The sequence below is a fragment of the Theropithecus gelada genome, chromosome 11 (assembly GCF_003255815.1).
Source record: "Theropithecus gelada isolate Dixy chromosome 11, Tgel_1.0, whole genome shotgun sequence".
Lineage (NCBI taxonomy): Eukaryota > Metazoa > Chordata > Mammalia > Primates > Cercopithecidae > Theropithecus > Theropithecus gelada.
Genome location: NC_037679.1, coordinates 116,230,165 through 116,243,915, shown reverse-complemented (window position 1 = coordinate 116,243,915; position 13,751 = coordinate 116,230,165). Strand labels below are relative to the sequence as shown.

Genomic DNA, 13,751 nt, shown 5'->3' with positions numbered 1-13,751 from the left:
CTGAGTTGCTTTGCCGGTTAGATTTTAAATATCTATCTTACTTATCTTAAAATTATTTAGTAATTGTCTCGTGAAGTATGAATCTGTTCCCTCTCAGATTTCCAAATTGTTAGCTAACTATCTCAATATTGTTTATTAAGTAATTAGAAAAATCTTACTGGTTTTTCCCCCATTATCACATATTCAATTCCTTTGTAAAATGTGGTACACTTTTGTGCTTTCTACTCTGTTTTTGTTTTTCCTTTTATGCTCATATTGATTATAAATTAATCATTTCTATTTTAATAATATATGGGCTGATCTTACTTCATTTTTATTCTTAATTCATAGGCTGGTCTGATTTCTTTTTTATGTTTAAAAATTATTGTTTAGTAGTTTTCTATTCATATAGTACACAAATATTCTGAGCTAGGTTATAAAAATTAAAGGATGAATAGGACTCATCCTTTGTTTTCAAGGAGTACATAGTCTTAGAGAGTATGAGCAATTATTATTCAGGAATTCAAAGAAGACTTTTGAAAGCTTAAGTTGGAAGGAAGGAATAAGCCTAATAAAGGAAATCTTAAGTTGGGTCTTGATTTATAGACACAACTTCACCAGGGCAGTGACTAGATCAGCAAAAATGAATCTATATATGCAATAAAAATTGTGGACAGGTACACACACAGGGATGGCTGAGGCATAGGGTGAGGACATGAGGAGTAGCTGAGTATGAGGCTGGAGAGACAAACTGGAGCACCCCTCTTTTCTTATTCCATGAATTTTGTGATAATGTAATAAAATTCAATACCAACCCCATTAAACTCTTGATCAGGATATTATTAAACATATTCAGTGTACCATAACAATTATTGAATTGAATTGAATTCTTAAATAATAATGTCATTTGTCACAGAATGGGAGAGGTAAAAATAATAACAGTGTCAATAAAATTAGGACTGTAGTAAATTCAAGCTGTGTGTTCATTTTCAAAGTGAAAACTCAGAGAGGGAAAGCTCCTCCCTTCAAGACTAATCAGTTGGCTTTAAGACAGGAAACAGAAAATCAATCATCCTGACTTTATTGAAGCAGCATGTAATTCTCCACTAGTATGTAGTCCACTACAGAGACGGGGATCAGTTCCATCAGCCAGCAGGGCCCTGTGAAATGGGAGCCGTTCTGTACAGGAATAAGGAGGGAATGGAAGCAAGCAAGGAAAGCAATAGAGGTATCCTAACTGCTCTAGAAGGTTGATGGTGAAATGACAGAATGAGAATGTAGCACTGGGAACAGTGTGAGCATATTAAGAAGAGTGTTTTTAAGTTCTAACCTGCTTTTGTAATCATTTCACAGTGTATGTGTATATCAAAACACCACATTGCACACCTTAAATATACACAATTTTTATTTGTAAAATATACCTTAGTAAAGTTGAAGGGGAAAGTTCTAACCATATGTAGAAGACAGAGGAAATAATTCAGTCGAGATGGAGAGATTGAATTTTTTTTTAAAGAGGAGAGACCCACTTTGGAACATGAGTTCTTCAGGATATGTGAAACAGCTTGTCTCAAGATACAGAGCGGAAGATGGAGCACTTCTTAGAATGGCAGTAAGGATGTCATTAGAAGATATAAAGAAAAGGGTGGTGAGGGATGGATGCAGAAAGCCAGACAGCTTACACTGATGCTTTGATCTTCTAAATAAGTATGTCCCACCTGTGTCAGATTACCCAGGAGTACTGGGCAAAAATTCAGCCCCTGGATCACTCTCATCAGAACCCAGGAAGCTGTGATATTAGTGAACTCTCTGGGATATTCTAACTAAAGTGTGAGAACCAATGGCTCAAAAGGAGTAGGAGGTTATCTGCATGGTGTGTCTATATGATTGGGAAAGCACTGGTATTTCAGGAAGAGAGTGGAAGACATTAGTGGGCAATGGAAGGGAGAAAAGAATTGCTGAGCAGAGCCCATCTGGAAGTTGGGAAGCAGGAATTTGTATTCCTGGGAGAGAGGCTGGCCCAGCTCCAGATATGGTTGAATGTGCTTCCATGGCTCCTCCTAAGTTAAAGTGAATCTAACTAAAGATCCTGTTATTACTTCTGTATCAGGGCCCAGGGAAAATTGATAAAGCAGGCTACTGGATCAAGAAAGCAGGCTACTGGATCAAGGATATGAAGACAACTTGAGAGATTTCCCTTCCTTCTGGCCTTGAGAACCATACCTTTCTGGGCAGGCAGAGTAAATAACACTGATTTCTACGTACAATCCTGTGGATTTGTGTATTCAGAACTTTAATTTCACCTAATTATGATGAGCCTGCCAACATATCAGGCCAGACTTTCCTCTGGTAGTTGTGGCTCAGTTCATTCTTTGATGTTGCTGCTCCACCTGCACATAACCCAAGATGGGCAGCTCCCGTGGTCAAAGGAATTAAAAGTTGTAAGGCCCTAGTCTAGTTTGTTGCTTTTCTCTCTCTCTACCCTTCGCACTCTCTCTCTTTCTCTCTCTCTCTTTATTTCTTTCTTTTTTTTTTTAACTTGAGTATATTAGCAACCTCTTACCTGGTCTCCAGGCTACCAGCCACTTCCTTCCAAGGTAATCTTCTAGTCTATTAGAGTACCTTTTTTTTACACAGACTGACAGTTGTCATAAGTGCTGTAAGCAGTAACTGCTGTGAAGATTTCCCATAACCACATGTGACGTTCAAGCAAACAAAACAGACATAAGAGGTTTTTCAAAGAGTGCCTTGTCTTCAGTCACTGCCCCTGCCATTAGCACCTCCCACATTCTAGGGACAGGGAATCCTTGTCATTGCCTCAGTATATTGTGCACTCTTGCCTATAACCAAAGTGTCTCTTCGAGTTCAGTTGCTGTTCTTTCTGTTGCTTCCTTATAAGAAGTGTATTTAAATGTTATTCCGGCTCTGTAGCTTTCTTGGGCCACACTCCCTCTTTCAAGTCAGAGTTATTTTTTTCATCTGTATTCCATAATACTTTATACAAATATGAACATTGTATTTAGAACATTATATTGTACTTATTTGTATCTTTGTTTCTACAACTGCATTAGAATTTCATGTAATCCAAACTGAAAGAACATAGGAAAGTAGAGTTCTTTGGAGCAAGCAATATGGGCAACTCCCTGCATTATTTTGTAATAGTAACAAGCTTTTCTTTTTCCATGTAATATTATAGTTGTAGCATTGATGAATCTGAATATTTATAGAATCATAGAATTTCAGTGGGAAGAGGCATCTTAGAAGTGATTCCTTTGATATGCAGATGAAGAAACCACTCCTGTTCTTACGTTAGACCGCCTAAGTACCTTTCATCAAAATTCCAGCCAACAACCTTTAGGAATTTATGAGAATTAAACCATTTTACATTTCAGGCAGAAACATTCTGGAAGAGAACAAATGTGTAATGCATTTTAGTTCAGAGGGAGCCCCATTAACGAATGTTAACTGTGTTTAAGAAGTTGGGGTCAGGGGAAAAGCCAGGCTATTTGATGAGAGATAATTGATAAGTCCAAGGAGGATTTTAAATACGAATAAAGTGTTTTTTATGTGTTTCATTGAGATGATTTGAGGTATCACGGTCACCAAAAGACAGCAGAGTGGGTTTTAGTGAGTTTCTTTTTCTCTAGGTTTAATTGAACCATTTTTTTTTTTTCTTTAATAGGTTTCAGAACCTTCTGTGGTCCAGAAAGACATTTGTGGACAACATGAAAATCTATAACCACAGTTACATCTACATGCCTGCCTTTTCTATGAAGACAGGAACAGAGCCATCTTTGCGGGTTTATTATACACTGTCAGATGTTGGTGCCAATCAAACAGTGCTGTTTGCCAACCCCAACTTTCTGCGTAGCATTGGAAAGTTCTGGAAAAGTAGAGGAATCCATGCCAAGCGCCTGTCCACAGGACTTTTTCTGGTGAGCGCAGCTCTGGGTCTCTGTGAAGAGGTGGCCATCTATGGCTTCTGGCCCTTCTCTGTGAATATGCATGAGCAGCCCATCAGCCACCACTACTATGATAACGTCTTACCCTTTTCTGGCTTCCATGCCATGCCCGAGGAATTTCTCCAACTCTGGTATCTTCATAAAATCGGTGCACTGAGAATGCAGTTGGACCCATGTGAAGATACCTCACTCCAGCCCACTTCCTAGGGACAATGGAAGAAGAAAGGACTGAACCAGGGTATTTTTGTTAGGTTTTCTACATGACTCCAAGAGGGAATGGTTAAGTTGTTTCATGGGTTTGCATGGGCCCTTGGAGAAACAGGAAAGGAACGATGAAGATCCAAGCAAAACTTTACTTTCAGTGTTGGCTTGGAGGACAAATAAGAAATGAAACATCCTGTGAAATACTTTATAGCACATTGCAGATTTGCAACTAGTAAAATGCTGGTGAAATGCTGTTGGTAAAGCACATGGTTCAAATCTAGAAGATGCAGTTCAAAAACAAGACAGACTTGAGTTGTTAGGGCTGAGGAACCAATCAATATAGAATAAAGAAAATGTTGGGGTAAAAGTGTTGCTGATTGTCAACACAAACTGGCTTAATAATATTAATAAGAACCTGTCTTAGTAAGACTGGCTTTAGAACTGTAGGTTTTTAAAAAAATTATTATTTATTTTTGCCCTCTTTAGGGGAAGTGGGTGGGTAGATTTAAAAAATCCCTTCCTGAGTAATAAAGATACAAAATGTTACAGCTGATAATTGTGATTTGTTGAGCCATGTCTATATTAACTATAGCTCCCCTCTATTTTTAAAATTTTACATAAGAATTGCTTCTTCCTCTGTTGTCAACTCTACAGAGACAATGTGAAGCATTATTGAATTTAGACTGTGTTGATTCATAGTCTGGATAACAGGAGCCACTTTCCTTCCTCAGAATTTAGGACATAAACCCAATTTTAGGTCTGCATTATGTAAGCCTGTTTGCATTGTCATTTTTATTTTAGTGCAAAAGACTACCAATATGAGTGCATTATTTATTTGTAAATTGGCATAATTGTCTTCATAATTCAATATTCAGAAATACAGTAAAGCACAATGATGGAAAGCTTAGTCTCTGTGGAAGACAGACCAGAAGACAAATCCCTTTTCTATCTACTGTGGCATATTCACTGCAAGATAAAGGACATGTGTGCATACATGCAAGAATGCATATATACAAACATGTAGACACACACATACATACACACAAAGTTAAAGCTCATTTCTGTGCAACTATGAAAGCTGAACTCATATGACCCGGTATGGCGAAAATTTGTAACCAGTGTTGGAGAATCACAAATGTGTTATGCACTATCCATTACATGTTGATATAAGACAACCAAGCTCACTGGTTACTGCACATAATACCCACAGCAGCACGAGATGCAAGTCTTACCCCCAAATGCTTACCCGGAATGAGCAGAATTATCTTACTCATCCTGATTTTACCCAAAATCTCATGAATGGGCTTGGTGTTGAGCATGGTCACATAAGGTATAGTTTGTACAAGTAAAAAGATGTGAATTAGTAGCTATTTATTTCCTTAGTAGCAGGTAGGACTACTTAGCTTTTTACACTAGCTTTGATACACAGCAAGAAAACTCTACTGACAGATTACAAGCATCCAAAAGTGTTTACGTTTCAGAGAAGGGTAAAGGAAACCTCTCGTTGTCTTCATACTTTGGAATGTCTTAAGCTAAAATGAGACACTGGAACTCAATCTCTTTATTATTTTAAATGTCACCAAATTCTAGGTAAATTGTACCAAAAAGTTCTAGTTTAATTTTAACAGTAAAAACTTGGCATACCATGTTACTATGTAAACAATAATGGCTGGTATTTTTTGATGGGTTAATTTAACATGACATCAACGTAAGAAAGCCCTTGGCAAAATTCTACATCATTGAAGTAGACCATTTCTAAATGCAATTAAATATTGAAGTTATTATAAAAATTAGCATTTAAAATATGACTTATTGATAGTGCAGATTATATTGTTACTTAGAAAGTTAAGAATTTGGCCGGGCGCGGTGGCTCACGCCTGTAATCCCAGCACTTTGGGAGGCCGAGGCGGACGGATCACAAGGTCAGGAGATGGAGACCACGGTGAAACTCCGTTTCTACTAAAAATACAAAAAATTAGCCGGGCGCGGTGGCGGGCGCCTGTAGTCCCAGCTACTCAGGAGGCTGAGGCAGGAGAATGGCGTGAACTCGGGAGGCGGAGCTTGCAGTGAGCCGAGATTGCGCCACTGCACTCCAGCCTGGGCGACAGAGCGAGACTCTGTCTCAAAAAAAAAAAAAAAAAAAAAAAGAAAGTTAAGAATTTGAGAGTATTGATTCTATTGGACAACTGGTTTGCTATACAGCAACAAAAACGTGAGAATGTACCATGAGGAAACTGTGTTTTTTTGTTTTTTGGTTTTTTTTTTTTTTTTGAGACGGAGTCTCGCTCTGTCGCCCAGGCTGGAGTGCAGTGGCCGGATCGTGTTAAATATTCACTTTGAGTGAAACTTTCAATATGTTTCCTCTTTTGAGCTATTATTATTTAGTAGTTACCTAAAAAAGAACACATTTTCACTAGTATACCATTAAAAATGTAAAAGCCTTAACAAAAACACATATAAAAGTTAATAAAGTATGTGTTACTCAGATTAGTACTTTAATTGTTAAAATGTAATTAATGAGCTCCATAAAGCCCATACATCACAGTTCCACTGAAAATATTATCTGGACTAGAATATCTTAAACTCGGGAAGTGGAGGTTGCAGTGAGCCAAGATCATGCCACTGCACTCCAGCCTGGGTGACAGGGCAAGATCTCATCTCAAAAAAAAAGAAGAAGGAGGAAGGAAGGAAGGAAGAGAAAAAATATTATGTGAAAATTTTTCATCTTGTTATGATGCCTGGGATAGATTTATGCAGTAGATTTATATAAAATTTTTAGTTTACAAACTTGTGAAACTATTTCATGTGGGTTCTGAAGGGCAAAACAGAAATGGCCAGTGCTGGTGATGTTTGATTAGACCAGTTCTTCTCAGCTGGGATGATTCCTTATCCCTCTCTGGTGACATTTGGCAATGTCTGGAGACCAGAGACATTTTTTGTTTTCATGACTCGAGGGTGCTGATAGCATGTAATTAGTAGAAGTTAGGGATTCTGCTAAAGATCTTACAATGCACAAGTCAGCCTCTCACAACAAAATTATTATCCAGGCTGAGATGTCAGTAGTACCAAGGTTGAGACAACCAAAATGAAATTTTGTTCCACTTTGTCTTCACTTAAAGATAGACATACACCCTCACAGCATTCAAACTATGACTACAATTTAATGAAAATATTTTCTTACTGTAGATTACAACTCACTAGATATGCCATACATATGCCTTTTGGCCATAATAGGTTAGATAGAAGCGTGTGTGTGTGTGTGTATGCGTGTGTGTGCTTGTGTCATGAAGTTAGGCATCTCTATCTTTACTGTGTTATGTGTTCCTAAGTAAGGACCTTGCTAGAATCATCCTGTAGAGTGCTCTGGAATACTCTATTATTATTAAGATCTTCAATTCTAAGCTCCCACTATCTTTCTTTGTTTATCTGAAATTAAGACCTTCAGAATTGGGCCTGGTACTTTTCCAGATTTGATCAATTACATTTGAAATCACTGACCCTTAAAATTCAGCTCAGAAGACACTCAATAAGAAAATCTTTAATCACTTTTGATGATGCACCTGCCAAGAAGGGGCATCTCTTTGTACCATCAGACTAATTTAAAAAATAGTTGTGTGGTCATAAAAATTTGGCTGCTCCATGGGGGCAAAAGGAAGGGTGAAGAGGCTAAAAACTAGTATCCTGATAGGATTTTAGTTTTTGTTAGCCTTGATTTGAGAATTGCATTGATTCCAAAGATCATGACTAAGGATGGCCTCTTTAATTTTAATCACACTTCAGTAAAATTAAGATAGGTGAAAGATTAAGTCATTCCATAATTAAGAAAAGTAATGTTTATATGAAAGATTTTTATATGGACAATGACTCACAGACACATATGCTTTGTATAGAGTATTTTGCCAAAAGTTTATACAAAATTGTGCATCTAAACTGCATAATTCTCATGTAAGAAGTTAAGGAAGTGCTCACTGGATTTTGCTTCTGTACAATTCACTTTTATCTGTCTTCACAAGGGTAGGAAGTAAATGATCCCAAATGGCACATGTTCAGACAATACTGTGTTTGGCTTTGTGATGTCTCGTGTCTTTCTCTTGGCTAAAAAAATTGCTTAGGCTATATATAACTTGTACCTGAAGCAATCTGGATAACATGGCTTGAGATGGAAAATAACTGAAAAAATCCTGGGATTTTAAATTTGCCAAAAATATCCTTGGATTAGTCAAGGGCTTTACAAGAGTGTTATAGATGATTCAAAATGGAAACAATATTGATACCATTTCTTTTCGTCAGCAGTTATATATTCCAGTTTTATAACTTTATTATATACAGTTTTTGATTTCTTTATTAATAGAAAGTCAGCCATCCAGAGTTTTAATTTCTTTGTTTGAAATATCGACTTTGTGAAATTTTTTCACTGACAAATCCTTGTCGGGAGGGACCTAAGGGGGAGGGGAATGTTACCAGTCCGCTGAAAACTTTAGGAAATGTTCAGTGTGTTGTGTAAATACTTTCCCACCAGCACCAGGTAATATATGCTCTATATTTGTAGAATTCCAAAGATCAACAGCTGTTAAGGATGTTTATATGAACTTGAGGACAAGCTTGTGGAGGAATAAGGACTGAGACTAATATTATGCTTTTTCTTTCTTTATCTTCCCATCATATAGGTCGACTCTCAGGTTATATGAATTTTGTTGGGCACACATCAGGGCTGGAAGTGGTAGAAGTGGGTTAACAATTTCAAGGTACTTGCAACCTAGGTCAAAGCCTCTAATAAAGTCAGCAGTACATATAACTAGCAACTTCATTCCACTATGTGCTAGGAGGAGGGTGAGGCAAGTTGAAAGGAGGAGATGACCCTCGCCCCATGCTCTCAGGATGTAAAAGGGCAGAGTGGTCTCTACCCTTAACCTTGGCTTTTTAGCATAATCAGTCTCTGTCCTTTCCCAGGAGAGCTGCCTTGGCTCCAAAGTTGAGCTGGTAGCATTGTGACTAGAGAGGTAGTGTGGAAATTCGCTGAGGACCTCAAAATTTTACACTGCCTTAAACTGTTTTGTTTTTGCTTAAACTCGTGCTGTCTAAATTTGGGTGTCTTGTGGCAGAGTCTGATCACCCCGACCTAGTTATAGCCCTGCCAGCCCTGCCAGCAATTCTAAAGTGGAGCTTTTCCCCCTCATTCATATGGATAGTCTGGGTCCTTGAAGCTAGGGAGATATCAAATATTCCACCAGTTTCTACATAGCTTCTTTAAAAGTCCTAGAGACTAACTCATAGGAAGTCTGAAGCCCAGAGCATCTGTTTATAAACTCCTAAATATGAGGCCACAATATTTAGATTGAGCACTACAAAATCTCTATTTTGCAAGTGGAAGGAGACTTGAATCTATAATTGTTGTAGGTTTTTTTCCTTCTGTCATAAGAAAATGGATACCATCTGCTTTACCCTCAGCCCAGACTTGTCTTTTGAATTTTTTACATACATCTTAGGGGTGAGAGATTGAAGCAAGAGCATGAATGAAAAGCTTATTCAAACATAACACAGCCTCTGCTCACCATTTCAATAAGGGAAAATACATGTTTCTGTTTCCCTCTAATTTGCTTTCTCTGGTGCCAACATTTCTGATTTCTTCTGTCTCTAAAACGTAAGGAATAACTACCATATTATAAATTGACTTACCTTATTATAAATTGACATACCTGTGAGCATTTGCCAGACAGTCAAAGCCCATGACTATAACTTTTTAAAGCACAGAAGAGGAATTATATTTTATGGTCACTCTTCTGTGTTTCTGTTGATCTCTATATTGTGCTACAATTCTTTCACATAATTTTTTTCTTGTTGAAGCTGTGGGATATAAGCAATGATGCCAAGCTGTCTGAGAATTTTATAGAATAATATCCAAATATATTGGTCCTGCCTCTTTCTGCTTCTATGTAATTAAACTTTCTCTTAATGTTTATTTTTAAAATATATGCTTCGCACAATACCGATAAACATCTAAGAGATGTGATTTAATCCAAGGCAGAGAAAACTAAGAATCAGTTAATGTCTATTTTATCTGCAGAGTAAGAAAAACAGAAAATTGTAATAAAAAAAGGTTTAACCAAACTGAAAAAAAAAGAGAGAGAAGATCTTGTTTTAATTTGAAAGGATGATTGAGAGTGATCTCAGAAGAGAGTTCAGCAGGAAGCAAGAAAGAGGCTGTTGACCTTGAGGGGAGCCTCAAGAATGGAACTTTTTTGAAATATTTTAAAGGGAATATCTTGTCATCCAGCTGTTATGGTTAATAATGGATAGTTTTCTCTCTCTGGGTGAGGCTTATCCATTGCATACCTGATGTGCTGACCCCTGCGATTTCCCCAAATGTGGGAAAGTTGCCCCGCGTAATTTGTGGTAATGGGGGACTGTGTGTTCCTGCTTTTCCCTGGTTACAAAAAACAAAAAACGAGAGAGAGAGAGAGAGAGAGAGAGAGAGAGAGAGAGAGAAGATGCTAGAGGAAGCAGTGTGACAGCCAGATTGTGAGATGCTGACGGAGAGAACAGAGTGGTACCTGCTTATCCACTCGAACCATGACAGTCTCAAGGCTCCACCCTTTGCTGTCCATTTCCGAGAGGTGCTCTCCGGGGAGTTTGATCTCAGTGAAACAACACTTCTGTTTTCTTTTTCTTTTTTTGTTGAGACGGAGTTTTTTGCTCTTGTTGCCCAGGCTGGAGTGCAATGGCGTGATCTCGGCTCACCGCAACCTTCGCCTCCCAGGTTCAAGCGATTCTCCTGCCTCGGCCTCTGGAGTAGTTGGGAGTACAGGCATGGGCCACCTCGCCCGGATAATTTCGTATTTGTAGCAGAGACGGGGTTTCTCCATGTTGGTCAGGATGGTCTCAAACTCCTGACCTCAGGTGATCCGCCCGCCTCAGCCTCCCAAAGTGCCGGGATTACAGGCGTGAGCCACCGCGCCCGGCCCCACGCTCCTGTTTTCATAGCCTTTTTTTGTCTGTACTTTGGCACATATTCCCCAAATAAGATTATTATTTAGATCTCCTGTCATGTTGAGGCAGTGATAGCAGGAAGTGTCACGTTGACCCTCACCCTTGGAAAGTGGGCTATGCATAGCTAGAGTTAGAACAGGAGGTTCTAACTTTGCCTCCACAATTACTTCAGTAACAGGCTTTTGTATCCAAGATTACTTGAGCTGACTTAGATGCATTTTCTAGTGTATACAACACACACACATAAGCCCTTTACCCGTGGAGAAGAGGGAGATGGCTGATTCAGTGGGAGTGGGAAGTGGCAGAGGGTGCCTTAACTTTTTCTGGCTTGACCCCTACTTCCTTATGTGTTTCCTTCGTGTACCTCTGTCACTTTAGAGATGTAACCATGTCTGTTCCAAGTTGTATCATTATTATCAAGAAGTCCTATAAATGTAGCAAATGTGACTATTTTATAGAAATGAACAATAGTATATAGGCCTTGGAGAAGTCTGATAATAGTATGTAAATATCCTTTATTGAAGTTGTAGAACCTTCTAGAAGGAAGCTCTTTAGGTGATAACTGCAAGAGGATTAATGTTTGTTTCTCCAGCAAACACTAGAAGCAAGGAATCAAACTCACTGCTTTTCATTCAGTCTTAAGCACCACTGGGCTCTCTTGTTGATAGGTTCCTATAGACACTCCCCTTATAACTAATATACAGGATTCACAATTTAGGATGACTGATGGCCACTAGGGTACATCTTAGAGACACCAGAGAGAAGAGAACAAATACAGTTCCATCAAAAAGCCTGCTTAATCTTTAACAAGTCTGAAATATTACTAGAATTCCAGTTACTACGCAGCATAGTTGGTCTAAAAGCACTCGGGAAGAAAGGTGTCGTTTTGGTCTCTTTAACTCTATTATGGCACATTTTAATATTATTCCACATGTGTGCAAACTGTTTCTCAAGAGCAAAGTTTGAGCCTGGAGATAAGAAAAATTTAAACATCATTTTTTCTCATGTAATATAATCTGACTACTAATTCATGGATATAATAATTCTGGGAAAAAAATTTAGATTAGACTATAAAATTGAAATCACCTTTGAAGAGTATATAGAATTGCTTCTTTCTATTAAAGCCAACCTCCATTGGCAGAAAGTGTGGAGAAAATCAGTGTGCTTAAATTCTTTTTGTAGAGTTTCATATAAAATGTTGCAGGTAGAAAAGAAAACTTTAATTGGTACTTTCTACAGTGTGACTAGAAAAATTAGTATCTATCTCTGTTGGTTCTGCTGACTTGCTTCTTTCCACCGAATCTAAATGCAATGTCATAGGAGGAGGTTTGCTGTAAAAACATGTCTTTTTCTTTGGTGTGTTCATTGTAATTATGGCTGGCAGTGAGAAGGTTCAGTAAGTCTCAATTTCTCTACCTCCCTTACTTGGAGAAAATTTGTAAATGTACCCTGTGAATAAAATGATTTTTTTCATAGCCTGTGAAGTCTTTTTATTTTCCAGAATGAAATGGGTGATGCTTTATTTTGTATCCATATCAGCTACACTGATATTTTTTCTTACAGATTAAAAGTCATGAGACTTAGTGAGGAAATCATTTTAGAAACACTGGATTATAATTGCTAGAATATAAGAACACTATTGGTACTTCTTATGTGGATGAAAGGACTATCTATAGGGCAAACTAGAAAGAAAACTGAGCATTTATTTAATATGATTAATGTAGATGAGGCTAGTTTTTCCAGTGATAAAACTTCTCCTTTTTGTCAATATCAGTATGTGTGTCCAAGAGATACTTTAATACATTCCTAACAAGATGCAATACATTTAGATTCCCCTTCTCCACATATGGGTGACTTTCAAAGCCCAAGTGTGCCTTTTTGTCTGAATTATTTAGATAATTGCTTCAAACTCCCATTTCCCTTGGGCGCTGTTGGCCCAGTTCTGCCAGACTCTTCCTCAAAGGGAGTGACATCAGGAAATGTGACCTTGATCCATCCTTTATTATACATTTCTCTTCAGAAATTGATCAAGGTACTCTGTACAGATCTCCTTATTAATTCTCTGACTTCATTCTCACACGACACAGCTTTTTGGGCTACAGCTATTTCAAGAAAGGACATTCTATTACCTAATGGAAAATCTACATGGTGTTTAGCTGAATCGCTTGGAAACAAATGCAAAGCTCCAGTATAAATGTGGGTTACCCTAACCTATCCTCAGACCATATGAGGAAAACAGACTCAACTTGTTTTCACCAACTATCATTAAGTCCCCAAATCTAGATTTGACTGAGTCCTGCTCTTCTACTTTGTTTCGATTTGAGCATTCCAAAACAGATATTAAGACTCCAAAGGCATTAATTACTCAAGAATTCCCCCTAAACCTAAAAGGAGGATAATTATAAATCATAGACTCTATTTTTGCTTGAAAACTTATTATTTGGAATATACAGTTAGATTCCTGATGATATGAACAATTATAGATGTGGAAGGATTGACTTCATTTATAATTTATATTATTCCATTTTATGAGCATTTAGAAGTATAAGAAAACAAGTTCTTTGTTTATTTTATATAGATAGAGTAAAAGTTATTTCTTTCCTTCTCAATAGTCATGAATTC

General features: G+C 37.7%; 1 protein-coding gene and 1 pseudogene across 2 annotated transcripts in view; both read left to right on the top strand.

Annotated features, from left to right (window-relative positions):
• The window catches only part of ST8SIA1 (ST8 alpha-N-acetyl-neuraminide alpha-2,8-sialyltransferase 1), a 143,732-nt gene extending 138,692 nt beyond the window's left edge, over positions 1–5,040 (top strand). For both annotated transcript variants that reach the window (XM_025403847.1, XM_025403848.1), the window contains one exon: positions 3,659–5,040. In XM_025403847.1, the coding sequence (XP_025259632.1) occupies positions 3,659–4,145 (487 nt within the window). In that variant the 3' untranslated portion in view covers positions 4,146–5,040. The remainder of the gene's footprint in view (positions 1–3,658) is intronic.
• Positions 5,041–10,386: 5,346 nt separating this feature from the next.
• Positions 10,387–10,569, top strand: LOC112635736 (annotated as a pseudogene).
• Positions 10,570–13,751: the final 3,182 nt, after the last annotated feature.